The sequence below is a fragment of the Schistocerca piceifrons genome, chromosome 4 (genome assembly GCF_021461385.2).
Source record: "Schistocerca piceifrons isolate TAMUIC-IGC-003096 chromosome 4, iqSchPice1.1, whole genome shotgun sequence".
Taxonomy (NCBI): Eukaryota; Metazoa; Arthropoda; class Insecta; order Orthoptera; family Acrididae; genus Schistocerca; species Schistocerca piceifrons.
The window spans coordinates 74930303-74943810 of NC_060141.1; the positions used below are offsets into that span (position 1 = coordinate 74930303).

A 13508-nucleotide genomic window follows, 5' to 3' on the forward strand; every position below is an offset into this window, starting at 1 on the left:
TTTTCTCCTTTCATCAATTAAATTCAATATTTCTTCTGTTACCCAAGGATTTCTACTAGCCCTCGTCTTTTTACCTACTTGATCCTCTGCTGCCTTCACTACTTCATCCCTCAAAGCTACCCATTCTTCTTCTACTGTATTTATTTCCCCCATTCCTGTCAATTGCTCCCTCATGCTCTCCCTGAATCTCTGTACAACCTCTGGTTCTTTTAGTTTATCCAGGTCCCATCTCCTTAAATTCCCACCTTTTTTGCAGTTTCTTCAGTTTTAATCTTTTTTAATATTTGGATTCCTGTTCTGAAACACACTGCAAGCTCTGAAACTCTCTGCAGATGTTCTGTGTATTCAATTATGTCCTCCTCTGACAATTTAAAGGCCATTTTCAATATCTGTATTCATATAACCAAGCAGTTTTGGTGTAATGAGATACAAAAGCATGAGAAAGATATGTAGAAAAGTAATGAGAACAATAATAAGCGAGGTCAGGCTCTGTTACAAACAGCTACTGCAAACAATAAAATTGTGTCCATGAGGCAATTTTGATTGCTATTTTACATTATTGCACAAGATTTTGGGCTCACAAGCTGCTACTGAAAACAGACATATAAGATACTGACTTACCTTCATATTTAATGATTTTCTCAACTGGAGTATTACTGATCTGATCATTCTGTAACAAGAAATATATTTGATCACTTAAGGTACAAGATACAATCGCCCACAATAATAATCGAAATAAGTGAACTAAAATTAAACATCTTACTCTTTTGTCATTCCACACTTTATTTCTATCTCCTGCTCTTGGTATGTTGTCATATTTTCTTTCAAGAAGTGCTGTTCTCCACTCTTGACGTGGTACCTGCAATCGAAAATGAAACAAATGTTTACTATCAATTATTAAAGGCAGCTACACCATTGTATCTCTGTTCTGCTTAAATGGTCACATTACTGCATGCTGAATGCAAATGGTGATACCTTCAATGCTCCCAGACCACCAAGATGAATCTTTTCCTCTAGTTCCAGAATGCAGTCTCTGACATAAAGTTCAAAAATTTCAATTATAGGTGTTCCAGGCGGAAAGCTAAGATTTGTGTCATCATATTTTGTAACATTTCTGACAGGTTTCCTTTGGGCCAGTGCTTCATTTACATCCACCTATTAACAAATATTATACAAAATTAAGGTGGAAATGCTCGATATCATATCATTCACTATTTGTATCGACATTCTTATATTAAAATGTCAATCTGAACTAAGTTATATACCTTTTTTTTATATAAATATTCATTTACTTCGTGATAAATTAAAATTCTGTTTCTGACACAACACTTACAAGTTACCTGTAACACAGAAATAAAGAATGGTGGTACTTACATATGAAGGATTCAACTTGTGTGTAGGGCAGCGAGGAAAATTCTCCACAATATATGGCTGTTCGTGTATTAGATTCTGCCGCAATTCACTCTCCCGGATGCCTCGACGATTAAGGCTTCTTATAAGGTCTCCTATATCTTCTTCACGACAGTAGAAACTCCACACAACATTCTGCCTTGGATTATGTACAGGACATGTACTACTAGCAGTACACACTAACAACTGTGAGGATAATCTTCCACGTCATCTTCAACGCTGCTTTTTGAATCACGTCGAGCTGTTAATGGTCCATTCTTCTCCAGTAGTAGCTTCTTACTGGGGCTGCCTGGAGCTGAGATGCGTGCTGACAGGACATTCTCCTTGAAGAAAGAAGTATTATTACTTGTTTAACTCTTTAATGTGTAGCAATGCATTTACTACTTCTATACACCAACTTCACAAGCAACTGTTTTACAATTTCACAAGCTACCAATGAAACTGAATTAACATACACCCTTTAGACATAGTAAACTCATGTTTAATACAACTTGTTTTCTAGACAGGCTCCTATCATACTGCATAGCAAGTTAAGCTTATACTCATTTTTAAAAAGGTTCTTTCAGACACACTATGAATATCTGTGTGAGAAACGCAAAATAATCCAGAAACAGAACTTAAAATTACTACACTGAATGTGCTGTATTATCTGAAATTAGAAGTGTTCATTTCATTTACCTTCATACCATTTTTTACTGCTTAAAATCTATCCTGCAATTAAAATGTGAAGAAGAAACAAATAACTACCTGAACTTCAATTTTGTGATACGTCAAGGATCTAGCTTGAGCTCTCGTAGCTCCGAGAAATCGTGATTTCATAGTCTCTCTTACACAGGTCTGTACCAAAATTAGTCACACGTGGCGTCAATCCTCATTCTCCCTTCTTCAGTCAAATATTTTTCCCCTTCTTCCACCTAACAGAGCTCTACATATTGAGATGTAACTGATCATTTTGTAGACAGTGCCATGTTACCTTCTCTGTCCTTCCACCTGATGAAGAATGGTCACAACTTCTAGTAGTTTTATTACACTGAAGGGCCAAACAAACTCGTATACCCGCCTAATATCATGTAGGGCCCCTGCAAGCACGCAGAAGTGCTGCAACATGACATGGCGTGGACTTGACTAATGTCTTAAGTAGAGCTGGAGGGAATTGACACCATGAATCCTGCACAGGGCTGTCCATAAATCCGTAAGAGTATGAAGGGGGATAAATACGTAAGAGTATGAAGGGAGTGGAGATCTCTTCTGAACAGCACTTGAAAGGCATCCCAAATATGCTCAATAATGTTCATTTCTGGGGAGTTTGGTGGCCAGCAGAAGTGTTTAAACTCAGAAGAGTGTTCCTGGAGCCACTATGGAGTGATTCTGGATGTGTGGGGTGTCCCTTTGTCCCACTGGAATTGCCCAAGTCTGGCAGAATTCACAATGAACACGAGTGGATGCAGGTGATGAGACAGGATGCTTACATACGTGTCACCTGACAGAGTCATATCTAGATGCATCAGGGGTCCTGCATTGCCTCAGCTGCACACACTACACAATTACAGAGCTCCACCAGCTTGAACAGTTCCCTGATGATATGTAGGGTCCATGAATTCGTAACATTTGTCTCCATACCCGTAAATGTCCATCCGCTTGATAAAATTTGGAACATGTTGCTTGGTCGGACGAGTCTCGTTTCAATCATCAACAGTTCAGTGTTGGTGTTGACAGGCCAAGGCGACGCATAAAGCTTCCTGTCATGCAGTCATCAAGGGTACACAAGGAGGCCTTCGAGAATTGTTGATGGCCCTGCACTGAAATCTGCAGCAATTTGTGGAATGGTTGCACTTATATCACACTGAGCAATTCTCTTTAGTCATCGTCGGTCGTGTTCTTGCAGGATCTTTTTCCAGCTACAGCGATGCCAGAGATTTGGCGTTTTATTGGATTCCTGATACTCACGGTACACTCATGTCCTTCACCACCTCCCACACTCCATTCCTGGTACACTTGTATGCCTAAGTACACTTGTTATCTTTTCTCTTAACATCTTCCCAACCACATCCTTGTGTTGTGTGTAAGATACAAACATCCCAGCAGCATCTAGGTGACTTTCTCTGTCCTCATATTTCCATATTATCCACGCTCTAGCTCTTGCCCATTAACCTCCACACCTTCTCTCTCTCTCTCTCTCTCTCTCTCTCTCTCTCTCTCTCTCTCTCTCTCTCTCTCTCTCTGTGTGTGTGTGTGTGTGTGTGTGTGTGTGTGTGTGTGTGTGTGTGTGTGTGTGTGTGTGTGTGTGTGAGAGAGAGAGAGAGAGAGAGAGAGAGAGAGAGAGAGAGATTGATTTTGTAATATTTGGCACCGAAATGGAAAATGGGGAGGATCTATAACACACATTTTAAGATTAATATTAGGAAGTATCAACAGATAACAGTGAAAAAAATAGATTTAACAATGATATAGAAAAGGTTTTTATTATAGTGTCGGAAGCTGCATTACTAAATCCAAATGAGCCATAGCACTACAGACAAATGGAACTGAACTCAAACAAAATGAGTGTAGTTACTGTTTTATGGCAGGGCAGTATAGAATTTGGAAAGCAAAAGCTCATCTACTGAACTGTTATCACATCATCATCATCATCATCATCATCATCATCATCATCACAGGGCATACTCCATATTAATTCAGGCAGGCTAGGGAAAAATTTTACCTTCATAGTCTCTGATATTATTGAATTTAGCATATGTTAAAATGAAGGTCTAATTAGGGAATATGTATTTTTTGTTTTGTTTTCTCCAAAAAAATTTCTGCTTAGAGACACAGCCCTCCCAACACCCACTGCACATACCATTTTGAAGATGTGAATATTGGAAAAATTTTTAAATGCCGTATCTCTGGAAGAGTTCTAGATATTTTGTTGGCTTTCTTAATTTGAAAGATAATTGCTTTATGATTACAAAGAAATTCTCCATTTGGGCTTACCTCTCAAAGTTCTTTTACTATAGCATTCTGAACTTTTTTTAAATAATTTATGGATTTTTTTTATTATTATTATTATTTTTTTTTTCAAAATGTCAATCCACACAAATTTTTTTCCTGTTGATTAGTACCATATAGTTCTACATTCCCTGAAAAGGACAGCTTCCACTTTTAGATTGAACAGGTTTTATAAACAATTGAAATTTTTGCCATACATTAAACCTGTTTTATTACATTATCACATAACAGGTTCATAAAAATCAAAACTTGGTCTTATTTAACATAATTTCAGTTTTGAAAGATGAGTAAGAGACTCATTTTTCAAGCTTTTTAAATGGTTTCAAAATGTATGTGAAAGGTCAATTTATACAATTTCTGTGCACTGTGTTTTGTACTGAAATTATCCAGTCAATGAACTAAAAATGTGTTCCAGAGCTTCAGTATCTTCCTTTGATATAGAGTGATGCCTTCCTGTTGAACAAATAGGAACCGGAGCACTTAAAATCTTCAAAACATTGTGAACAGGAAGTGAGCACTGATGGCATCGTTGCTGTCCCGTCCTTCAGCTGGAAACCTACATCCAGCAGCTGGTCTATGTGGTAGCACAAAGTTCACTACAATTTCGTTTAACTCATAACTGGTGTCTATAATCTCTGCAATCCACCAGTCACAGTCATACACACACGTCACAAACATCCCCCTTCTCAGGTTGTGAATCTGAATATTATCGTGCTGTTTCTGAAGTGTTGGCTGAACAAAGGAAATTTCTTCTTTGCTGCTCTTTAAAATGCATGCAATATGAGTCCAAAAATGTGTCTTCTGAATTCCTTTCACAGGAGTAGTTTGTTTGGACTGTTGTTCTTTTTTCTGCTCACGGAATTCTTCAATTTCCTCTTTGGACAAAAGAATGAGGGCTGTTGATGTGTAAGATTTCACGACTCTCATAAAATTCTCACCATTCTGAATTACAGCTGTATTTGGTCTGGAAAGATTATGTTTTGTAGCTTGGTGCTTCAGCAGGCCTCCTAGAACATCACAAAGCCCCTTCCTGTGACCAGCAGCACTGTATACCCAGTCAGTTGGCAAAAATGACTTACTCAATTCAAACACCTGAAAACAATTTTTAAAATGATTCGGAGCACCATCTGAAATAATGATGTTCTCTGCCCCTGTTTGCAGTTGAAGAATTTTGCACATTGCAGCAAAGCATGTGCTAAGTCATGTCCTGTGTCATCTTTTATAACTGCAACACTTTTAGTCTTGTTTTGAAAATATGACATTGTTCTTCTTGTGGGAGAATTACAGACCAGTTCTCAGCAAAATCACAGTGAAGCATTGATTGAATATACTTCTTCAGCCTGTACACACCCTTTCATTCCTACAAGGTGGCGTTGTTGCAATTTCTTCAGATGCTGGTGTGTTACTGCTTCCACTGACCATTTACCAAGTTCATGAATGAAACTGACAAGGGCAACAGTTTTCTTAATTCATTTATTTTCCTGTCATGCCACCTATGTAATTTATGCAGAGTTATCTGCTGCATCTTCCGGGGCAAGTGTCTGTAAAGACAGTCATCCCTTTCCAGGACAGTCACCACATTCTTGAATCAAGCTAGTCTCTTGCTCTACGTCACAGACTACTAATGACTTCACACACCCAATCAAGGTGTCACATGTCACGTGCTCCAGTAAGTTCTTCAAAGTTACCACACAAAGTTCAAAATTACCGCACAAAGTTCAAAATTCGCACAGTACACACATAAACACACATATCTAGGTGGGTGTAGAACTACCCATTTAGGTAGTAGTGCACTGGCACTCTGGCAAGAACAGTCCCATTTATTTTCCCAGATAAAATGACTGCAATATTTGAACTTGAGCTGCTTCTACAGCATGACTGTAATAGGGATCTCGTCTTTCAAAGACTCCTTTTACAGACCTCACATTTCTTGATTTGTCTACCATGTACTTTGATACTGATGGAACATGGTTCAAAATTGTTTTCTTTGAAAAGTCTCTGGAATAATAGTTAAAGCTTGCACATTTTCACTGTAGGATGTCCAGTATTCAACAGCTGAATTGATATTTGTGAAAAATTCCTGCCAAGAGGTGAAAGAGTGCTTTGGTTAATTTTCTTCTGAAAATGGAACTTCTACTTTGAAGAGTGTGGTTAGTTTTGCTGTAGGGTATTCATCCGTAGCTTTAGCAATTTCTCTGGGCTTTCTCGATGCATGGAGCTTATGACTCTACTTCAATGACCGCCTACCTCTGTAGCCGATTGATTCAGGGTATTTAATTCTTGCTCTATTGTTGCAAAATCTGCACTATGGGAGGCTTCACCTTGTTCAGATACTGTCATTGTTGTTATTCTGTCAAAATATTTAGAACACAAAAAGTCATCACTGGAAACATCTTCACTCTGAAACAGAGTCTTCAAATGAGAACACTTATTCCCAACCTGAACAAAGTCCTTTTTTTTGTCACTCTTTTCCTAAAAGACCTTTTCATGGTTGACTTTCGAAGGTAGTTAACCTTGGGTGGAGCAAGCTCAGATTTACAACTACGGTTGTTAACTGCACAGGCACAACCCTAGATGTTCAGGTTTTTGGGTTGGCATTTCCTCCTAACCCATTAAGATATGGTTTTCCCACCAGAGTGGTCCAATGAAGGACATAAAATGTAAATAATAATAATAATAATAATAATAATAATAATAATAATAATACTAATAATAATATCACTCTTTTATAGACATGCAAATAGTCAGCATACTTCACTCTCCTGTGGCCCCAGTCAGGAGACATTTCAAACAGTTCTCCTCACAAAACACACTGCAACTGTGTCAACTGGCAAATTCCTCACGAAAACACAGAACTCACTAGATGGTCTCAGATTTCTTGGAAGCCTCTTCAGTAAACAAATTAGCACTGAACAACTACAATACAGAAACCTACAATGAACAACCACAACAAAGAAACTGACAAGAAATTTCAACAAAGTGACAACTTCAGTGAAGACATACAATACCATTGAAAGTTTTTTTTTTTTAAAAAAAAAGGAGAGAGAAAGAGAGAGAGAGAGAGAGAGAGAGAGAGAGAGAGAGAGAGAGAAGACTTTTTAAAATACAACCTGTCCAACTTAGAAGTGGAAGCTCTCCTTCACAGTGAATATAGTACTACATGGCACTAATCAACAGAAAAAAATCTAACTTTTCTGGATCGGCATTTTGAAAATAATAATAATAATAATAATAATAATAATAATAATAATAATTTTCTGTAAATTATAAAAAAAATTCAAAGGCGCCAGTAACAGAACTTTGACAGATATGTCCAAAAGGAGGATATCATTGTAATCACAAAGCAATTATCTTTTTCTTTTCTTTCTTAAAAAAACCTCTAATAAAATAATTAGAACTGTTGCAGAGATACAGCATTTTAAAAAATTTCCAGAATTCTCATCTTCAAAATAGTGTTTGCAGCATCATCTTGGGAGACCTGTATCTTGGAGCAGGAATTTTTTTGTCGAAAACAAAAAAAAAGTGTGTTTTTTACTTACTCCTGAATTTTAACATATGCTAAATTCAATAACATCTGAGACTACGAAGGTAACCCCCCCTGCCTGATGTGATACGTATTATGCCATATGAATATTTGGTCGTACAAAGGGGATAACAAAAAAGTCAAAATCTGATACACGTATCAAAACAAAAGTTTATTCCGATCGCTGCTGCCAAAAATAGTTTCACAGATGGTCATGCCAATTCTTTCCTTTCAATCATTACATAGACCTTGAAACAATACATACACTGTGATGCTGAAATCCATTAAAGTATTTTGCTACAGGAAGACTCCACATTAGCTTAACTGACCTGACCACTCCAGTAACAGTTGTTTACGGACGATCTCAAAAGTTACAATGTATCCCATAAAAGTGGGATAGAGTACCAGCAGTTCTAGCATTCAAGAAGGAACTCAAGAATGTGTGCACAACTAGAGGACACAAGCAAAAAATGTGCTCCACACTTTTACAGCAAACTGATAGAATATGACTACTTTTGTTGACACTGATTGCTAAGCTAAAGGAACAGCATGGACACTACAATCATTGTTCACTTTTTGATGTTTTGTTTGCTTTCTTTGTGGGTTCCAAAACCTTTTAGGTGGTAGTATTTATGGTGATACCACATCGGATTGTGAAAAATGTTAAATACAAACTGAACATGAGATAAAAATGTGGATGTGCAGAATAATAAAATATGTAAATGATTGGATTTAGAACAACACAGCAAACAGAAGACATGTAATCAGTGAGGAGTAGATGTCTGTAACTAATGTCCAAGCAAGAGCACCACAAGGTAGTGCAACAAAACCTTTATCCTACTTTTAATATGTAGCTCATTTAAAGAGATACTTGTCTGATTACAAGAGCAAAACATTGCATTACTAGACTCAGTTACAGTATTGAAATGTTTGCAGCAGCCTCAAACAATTGTAAGTGAAACCATCACAAAAATCACAGTGCTTGTAAGAGGTATTCCTACTGATTATTGATAGTGGTTTTACTGTCAATTGTACCTCTTATGCGTAGCTTGTTCTCTAGAATATTCGGAGCGAAGTGTTTCTTCACCTACATTCATCCAAGTTCAACAATGCCAACGCATTACCCACTGTGTACTTTTATGCGAGGCAATAGCAGGTGCATTCAGATTTCACAAGGAATGGTTACTTGCACTCAATCTGCACCAAAATAAATGGACCGTTTACACATGTTGATAAAATATGAGTTTGGAGTTTTCTGCTAAATAGTACGGCAACAGTGAGCAATTAATTTGTTTATTCACACATGGTGAGCACAACTGCATGCAGAATCAGTGAAGAAATAATCAAAAATCATCATCTTTAGCCACTAGCACCCATTAGTGGGATATATTGTTATTTGGACAATTATTAAGGTGGCCTTGAACTGTTATGTTTCAATATGAAAGTGGAACTAAATTTAACTACCACTGTTACCATAGCTGGAGACAGCAAAGCACGCAACAGTGTGTGTAGAAATAATGCATTTCTTGACAGTAAAAATAAAAGAAAGTTGTTCTATATGTACTGCATAAAGAATGTGAATGGTGTTTCAGTAAGGGCTTGTGCAAAAGCATTTTGTGATACATATGTTGCCTAGGAATTTTTTACCTACTACCTTAGGAGACTTGTGTACACAAACATCTGACATTCTTCATGAAATGCATAATGACATTGATTAGTCTGGTGACAAGTCTCATGATCCACAAACACAAGAAAATTCAGCCTGCAAATCATCATCTTGTGCTGATCAAAGAGGAAAATATGGTAAATGAAAATACAAAAATATTTCCGTTGTACAAGTGCCTTAGCAGGAAGAGATCGGTAAGGAAATATATTTGTTCTGCAAAATCTGTAGCTGAAAGGTTCTGAATATACAGAAATGAAAATGAAAGGAATGGTTTGTAGAGTGTTTTCAAAATAACATTCAATAGAAGTTTAAAGATCCTTCATACTGATACTCTTAAGATGTGTCATGCATGGATATCCAAACAACAGGAATATTCACTTCCATCAAACTCGACCTGAAGATGCTTACAGTGTTCTGAACTAGTATCAAGCTAAATGCCACATGGGGGGGGGGGGGGGGGGGATCTGACTTTCATTTAATATCTGTTGATTTGCAGAAAACTCCTCCAACAACCATTATACCTAGCGAAGTTGTCAACTTTGATATTCACATATATAATACTAATATGTACCTCAAAAATTGCATCTTAGCAGTGTGGTTTCAGTTGCCTGAGACAAGTCGTGCATGTGAGTTGTGTTTTGTGTGTGTGTGTTTATTTTTTATTTTTGACAAAGGTCTTACTGGCCAAAAGCTTTATTTGCAGAATCTCTGCTATATGGTGAGTAGCAACTTTCCTTTTCAATATTGTTACATCCCATCCTCGATTTTCCATTGTTTGATCTTGTTTACTTAGATTTCTAAGTGACCCAGAAAACACATGGTAAAACATAAGTTTTTATTTGTTTCCAATACCTGCACATAACAAGAATAATACCAAGTCCATCAGGTAGAATGTCCTTGTAATGGAAGGAAAGAGATTAGGGAAATGAACTATGTCTTTACTCCAGAGGACTGGTACAAACTGGTAGAGAAGGCTCATGCAAAGAACCTTTTCTGTGTGCAGAGGACGGCCAAGGAAGGTTTTCAAGATTTTCAAGTAGCAACTTCAAATCCAGATGAGAAAATGACGTACATGTCTGGGTAGCATTTTGCAAAATTTGTGTAGGTCGAAGCCAGGATGCTCAGCATCATTCATGTAAAGAAAATTACTATCCATTGGCTTTTTGGAAGGAAGTTTTATTCAAAGTCCTGGACAACCTTGGAAAAACAGAACATCGACAGATGTCAACCCCACTGCAGCTCATTCATACTCATAAAATGTAAAGTGCTTGTATCCTGGTGACAGAAAGATTACTGCTGAGAAACAGAAAGACTTTTATGTACTTGCTGCTTAACATCCCCAAAAACCATCATGACATGTGCCATGCTCTTCAGCCATACACCGAAGGTGCAAATAGCGAGGGGAGGAAGAAGAAGAGTAGGATGATGATGATCCAGATGGCTGGAAGTAAGTATAGTTTTCAATACATATGGCAGCTTAGAGTCAGTGTGACTTCCTCAAACACTACTGGTCAACCTCAAATGTGTGAAGGAATTCACATTGAAGTGAATCTGAACCTAATTTTAAAACAAATAATTGATGAAAAGTGGCCTGTTATAAAAGTAACTCACTTCATAAATTTCATTTTTCACATAAACAGTGGATTTTACTAAACGATTTTAATTTTCCTATGTTTTACAGACTACAAATAATGGTTTACGGACCAAAAATATTACTTAATTGGCTCAGTTTCACACAATAAAGACAAACACAACACTAAAAAATCTCTCATTCCATCTCTGTGTGGGTTACCTCCCTCTTGCATTCTAACACCCAATTCTTAACAAAAATTTAGCACTCACCTACTTTTGATATGTCTAGGGCATCAGCTATTTCTTACACCCTTCATCATCTATTGCCCAATGCAATATATTATTAATTTTGTCTGTCGTTACGGTTTTGGGACATCCTCACATCAATTATTACTAGAAACACATGGCAACATTCGACTTAAATTGCCTACTTCTTCAACCATTGAAACAATTGGAGTTGACATGTTACAGAAACAAGTTAACCAATTTTTGACGAATTCTCTTTGGTAATATATATTTCAAAAATTAAATCAATAAAATATGAAATATTAGTGACAAAGGAATATAAACACTATTATTTAGTGGTTGTAAGAAACATTTTATGTTACCACTAACACATACCAATATAATAAGAATGAAATTTCATGATACTAGCACCATATCTATTCAAGGGAAAACAGCTTTTTACTGTACTCCCATTATGCCACTGTGGATATAGGGAATTGTGTGAATACTATTTGTGCCTGATGTCCTGACTGAGGGCTCCCTAGTTCTTGATTGGCTGACGTCTATCAACTTCTGACCACAAGTTTCTTCTGGTGGCTGCTGCCACAATCTAAAAACACAATCCCTGCCTTCACAGTAGCTATTACAAAGTGACTCATTGCGCACTGGAGAAGTAAAGACCCATGTAGCTCAGTATGAAAAAAGCTCAGCTTGCTCCCCCTCCCCACAGTTAGTCATGAAATCAGAAACCTGTGGCTTGATGTGGCTAGTTTGTTAGAAGTTCTCGTGTGGAAACTTGTAATCTGAAATCCCAAAGAAAATGAAGCTTTTCCTAATGAAACGTGCCTACAATTCTATCACTGACACACCAAGTGGTGGCAGGAGCACACACACCAATAATTGATTATTTTTGTTGTTATATTAGTTTACAATTCTATCAGCCACATATAAACATGAAATGGAAATTAGATGCAGTACTGATGTATAAAAATGATGGAATATCGAAGATACAGGGAAAATAAAGGTTTACAGGGAAAGAGAAAGAGTCAAATCATCATTATTCACTGCAATCAATAGTAATGAGTATTATTATTACCATAACTTAATTGTTAAGTACTTTGTTGCAATGAAATTTGTATCTCTTGCACTTTTTATTCTAATACTGCAACAGCAGAATGGTGTAAACTGAAGTCACTTACCTTGTCACTACCACTATTTCGCTCCTGTTCAAAAAGTTTGCGCACATAAGAAATGGAGTCATCAGTTTGAGATGCTAGATTAGCATTGTATGGGGTTGGATACGGCAGACAGGATCCAGCAGCACTTGAATCCTGCTCCACAAACAGACCTGGCAACGACGCAAATGCCCAGAAGCGACGATGAGCTCTATCGGTGCCGAGGGGTAGCACCTTTAAAGAAAAATATTTGCTGTCAATTATTATAAAACCTTTGCTGACCAATATAACTTACCCGTATTGTAAAAGAAACAAAATCAAATTGAAGTGAAGGGTTAATGACAAGAGTATGTTATAATGAACTTTACACACACACACACACACACACACACACACACACACACCAACAACAACAACAACAACACAGGATTCTGTGATTCAGGGAAATCTCAGACAACCAAAATCTCTATTTGAGCTCTCATCTTCCCAATTTCCTTGTACTCTATCTTCAGTAGTTTGTGCAACTGAGAAATAAGTAACAAATGGAAACAGTGAGCGAGTCAGAGGACCAAGAGCAATGCTTTGTAAGATTTTGACATTACACAAATGGAAATGGCATGAGAGCTTTACACTTACTTCTTTCAAATGTTGGAAATATTAATGAAAAGAGTGCAACTAATGAAAGTGCGTTTTAAAAGTTAACAGAATAATTCCAGTCACAAAATTCTGAGACTAAAGTATAAAAAAAAGACATTTGTGTTACACAATTTTTATGCAAACTGTTGTTATTTTTACTGTTTCCTGTTACTCTGATTTAATAAGGAAATCTAGTGACCCCTTTACGGAGAGATGCCCTGCACACACACACAGTAACTGAAATTAATGTATTGGATGCATCATTCAGTTCCTGTGAACATCAGTTATTCCACACTAAGAGGAAAACTGATGT

General features: G+C 37.0%; 1 protein-coding gene across 1 annotated transcript in view; it reads right to left on the reverse strand.

The window, feature by feature from the left end:
• Nucleotides 1-13508, reverse strand: part of LOC124794804 (bromodomain adjacent to zinc finger domain protein 1A) — a 148530-nt gene that overhangs the window by 73641 nt on the left and 61381 nt on the right. Inside the window, 6 exon segments of the mRNA XM_047258460.1 lie at nt 622-670; nt 764-859; nt 976-1155; nt 1375-1589; nt 1592-1733; nt 12584-12793. Of these exon segments, the coding sequence (XP_047114416.1) occupies nt 622-670; nt 764-859; nt 976-1155; nt 1375-1589; nt 1592-1733; nt 12584-12793 (892 nt within the window).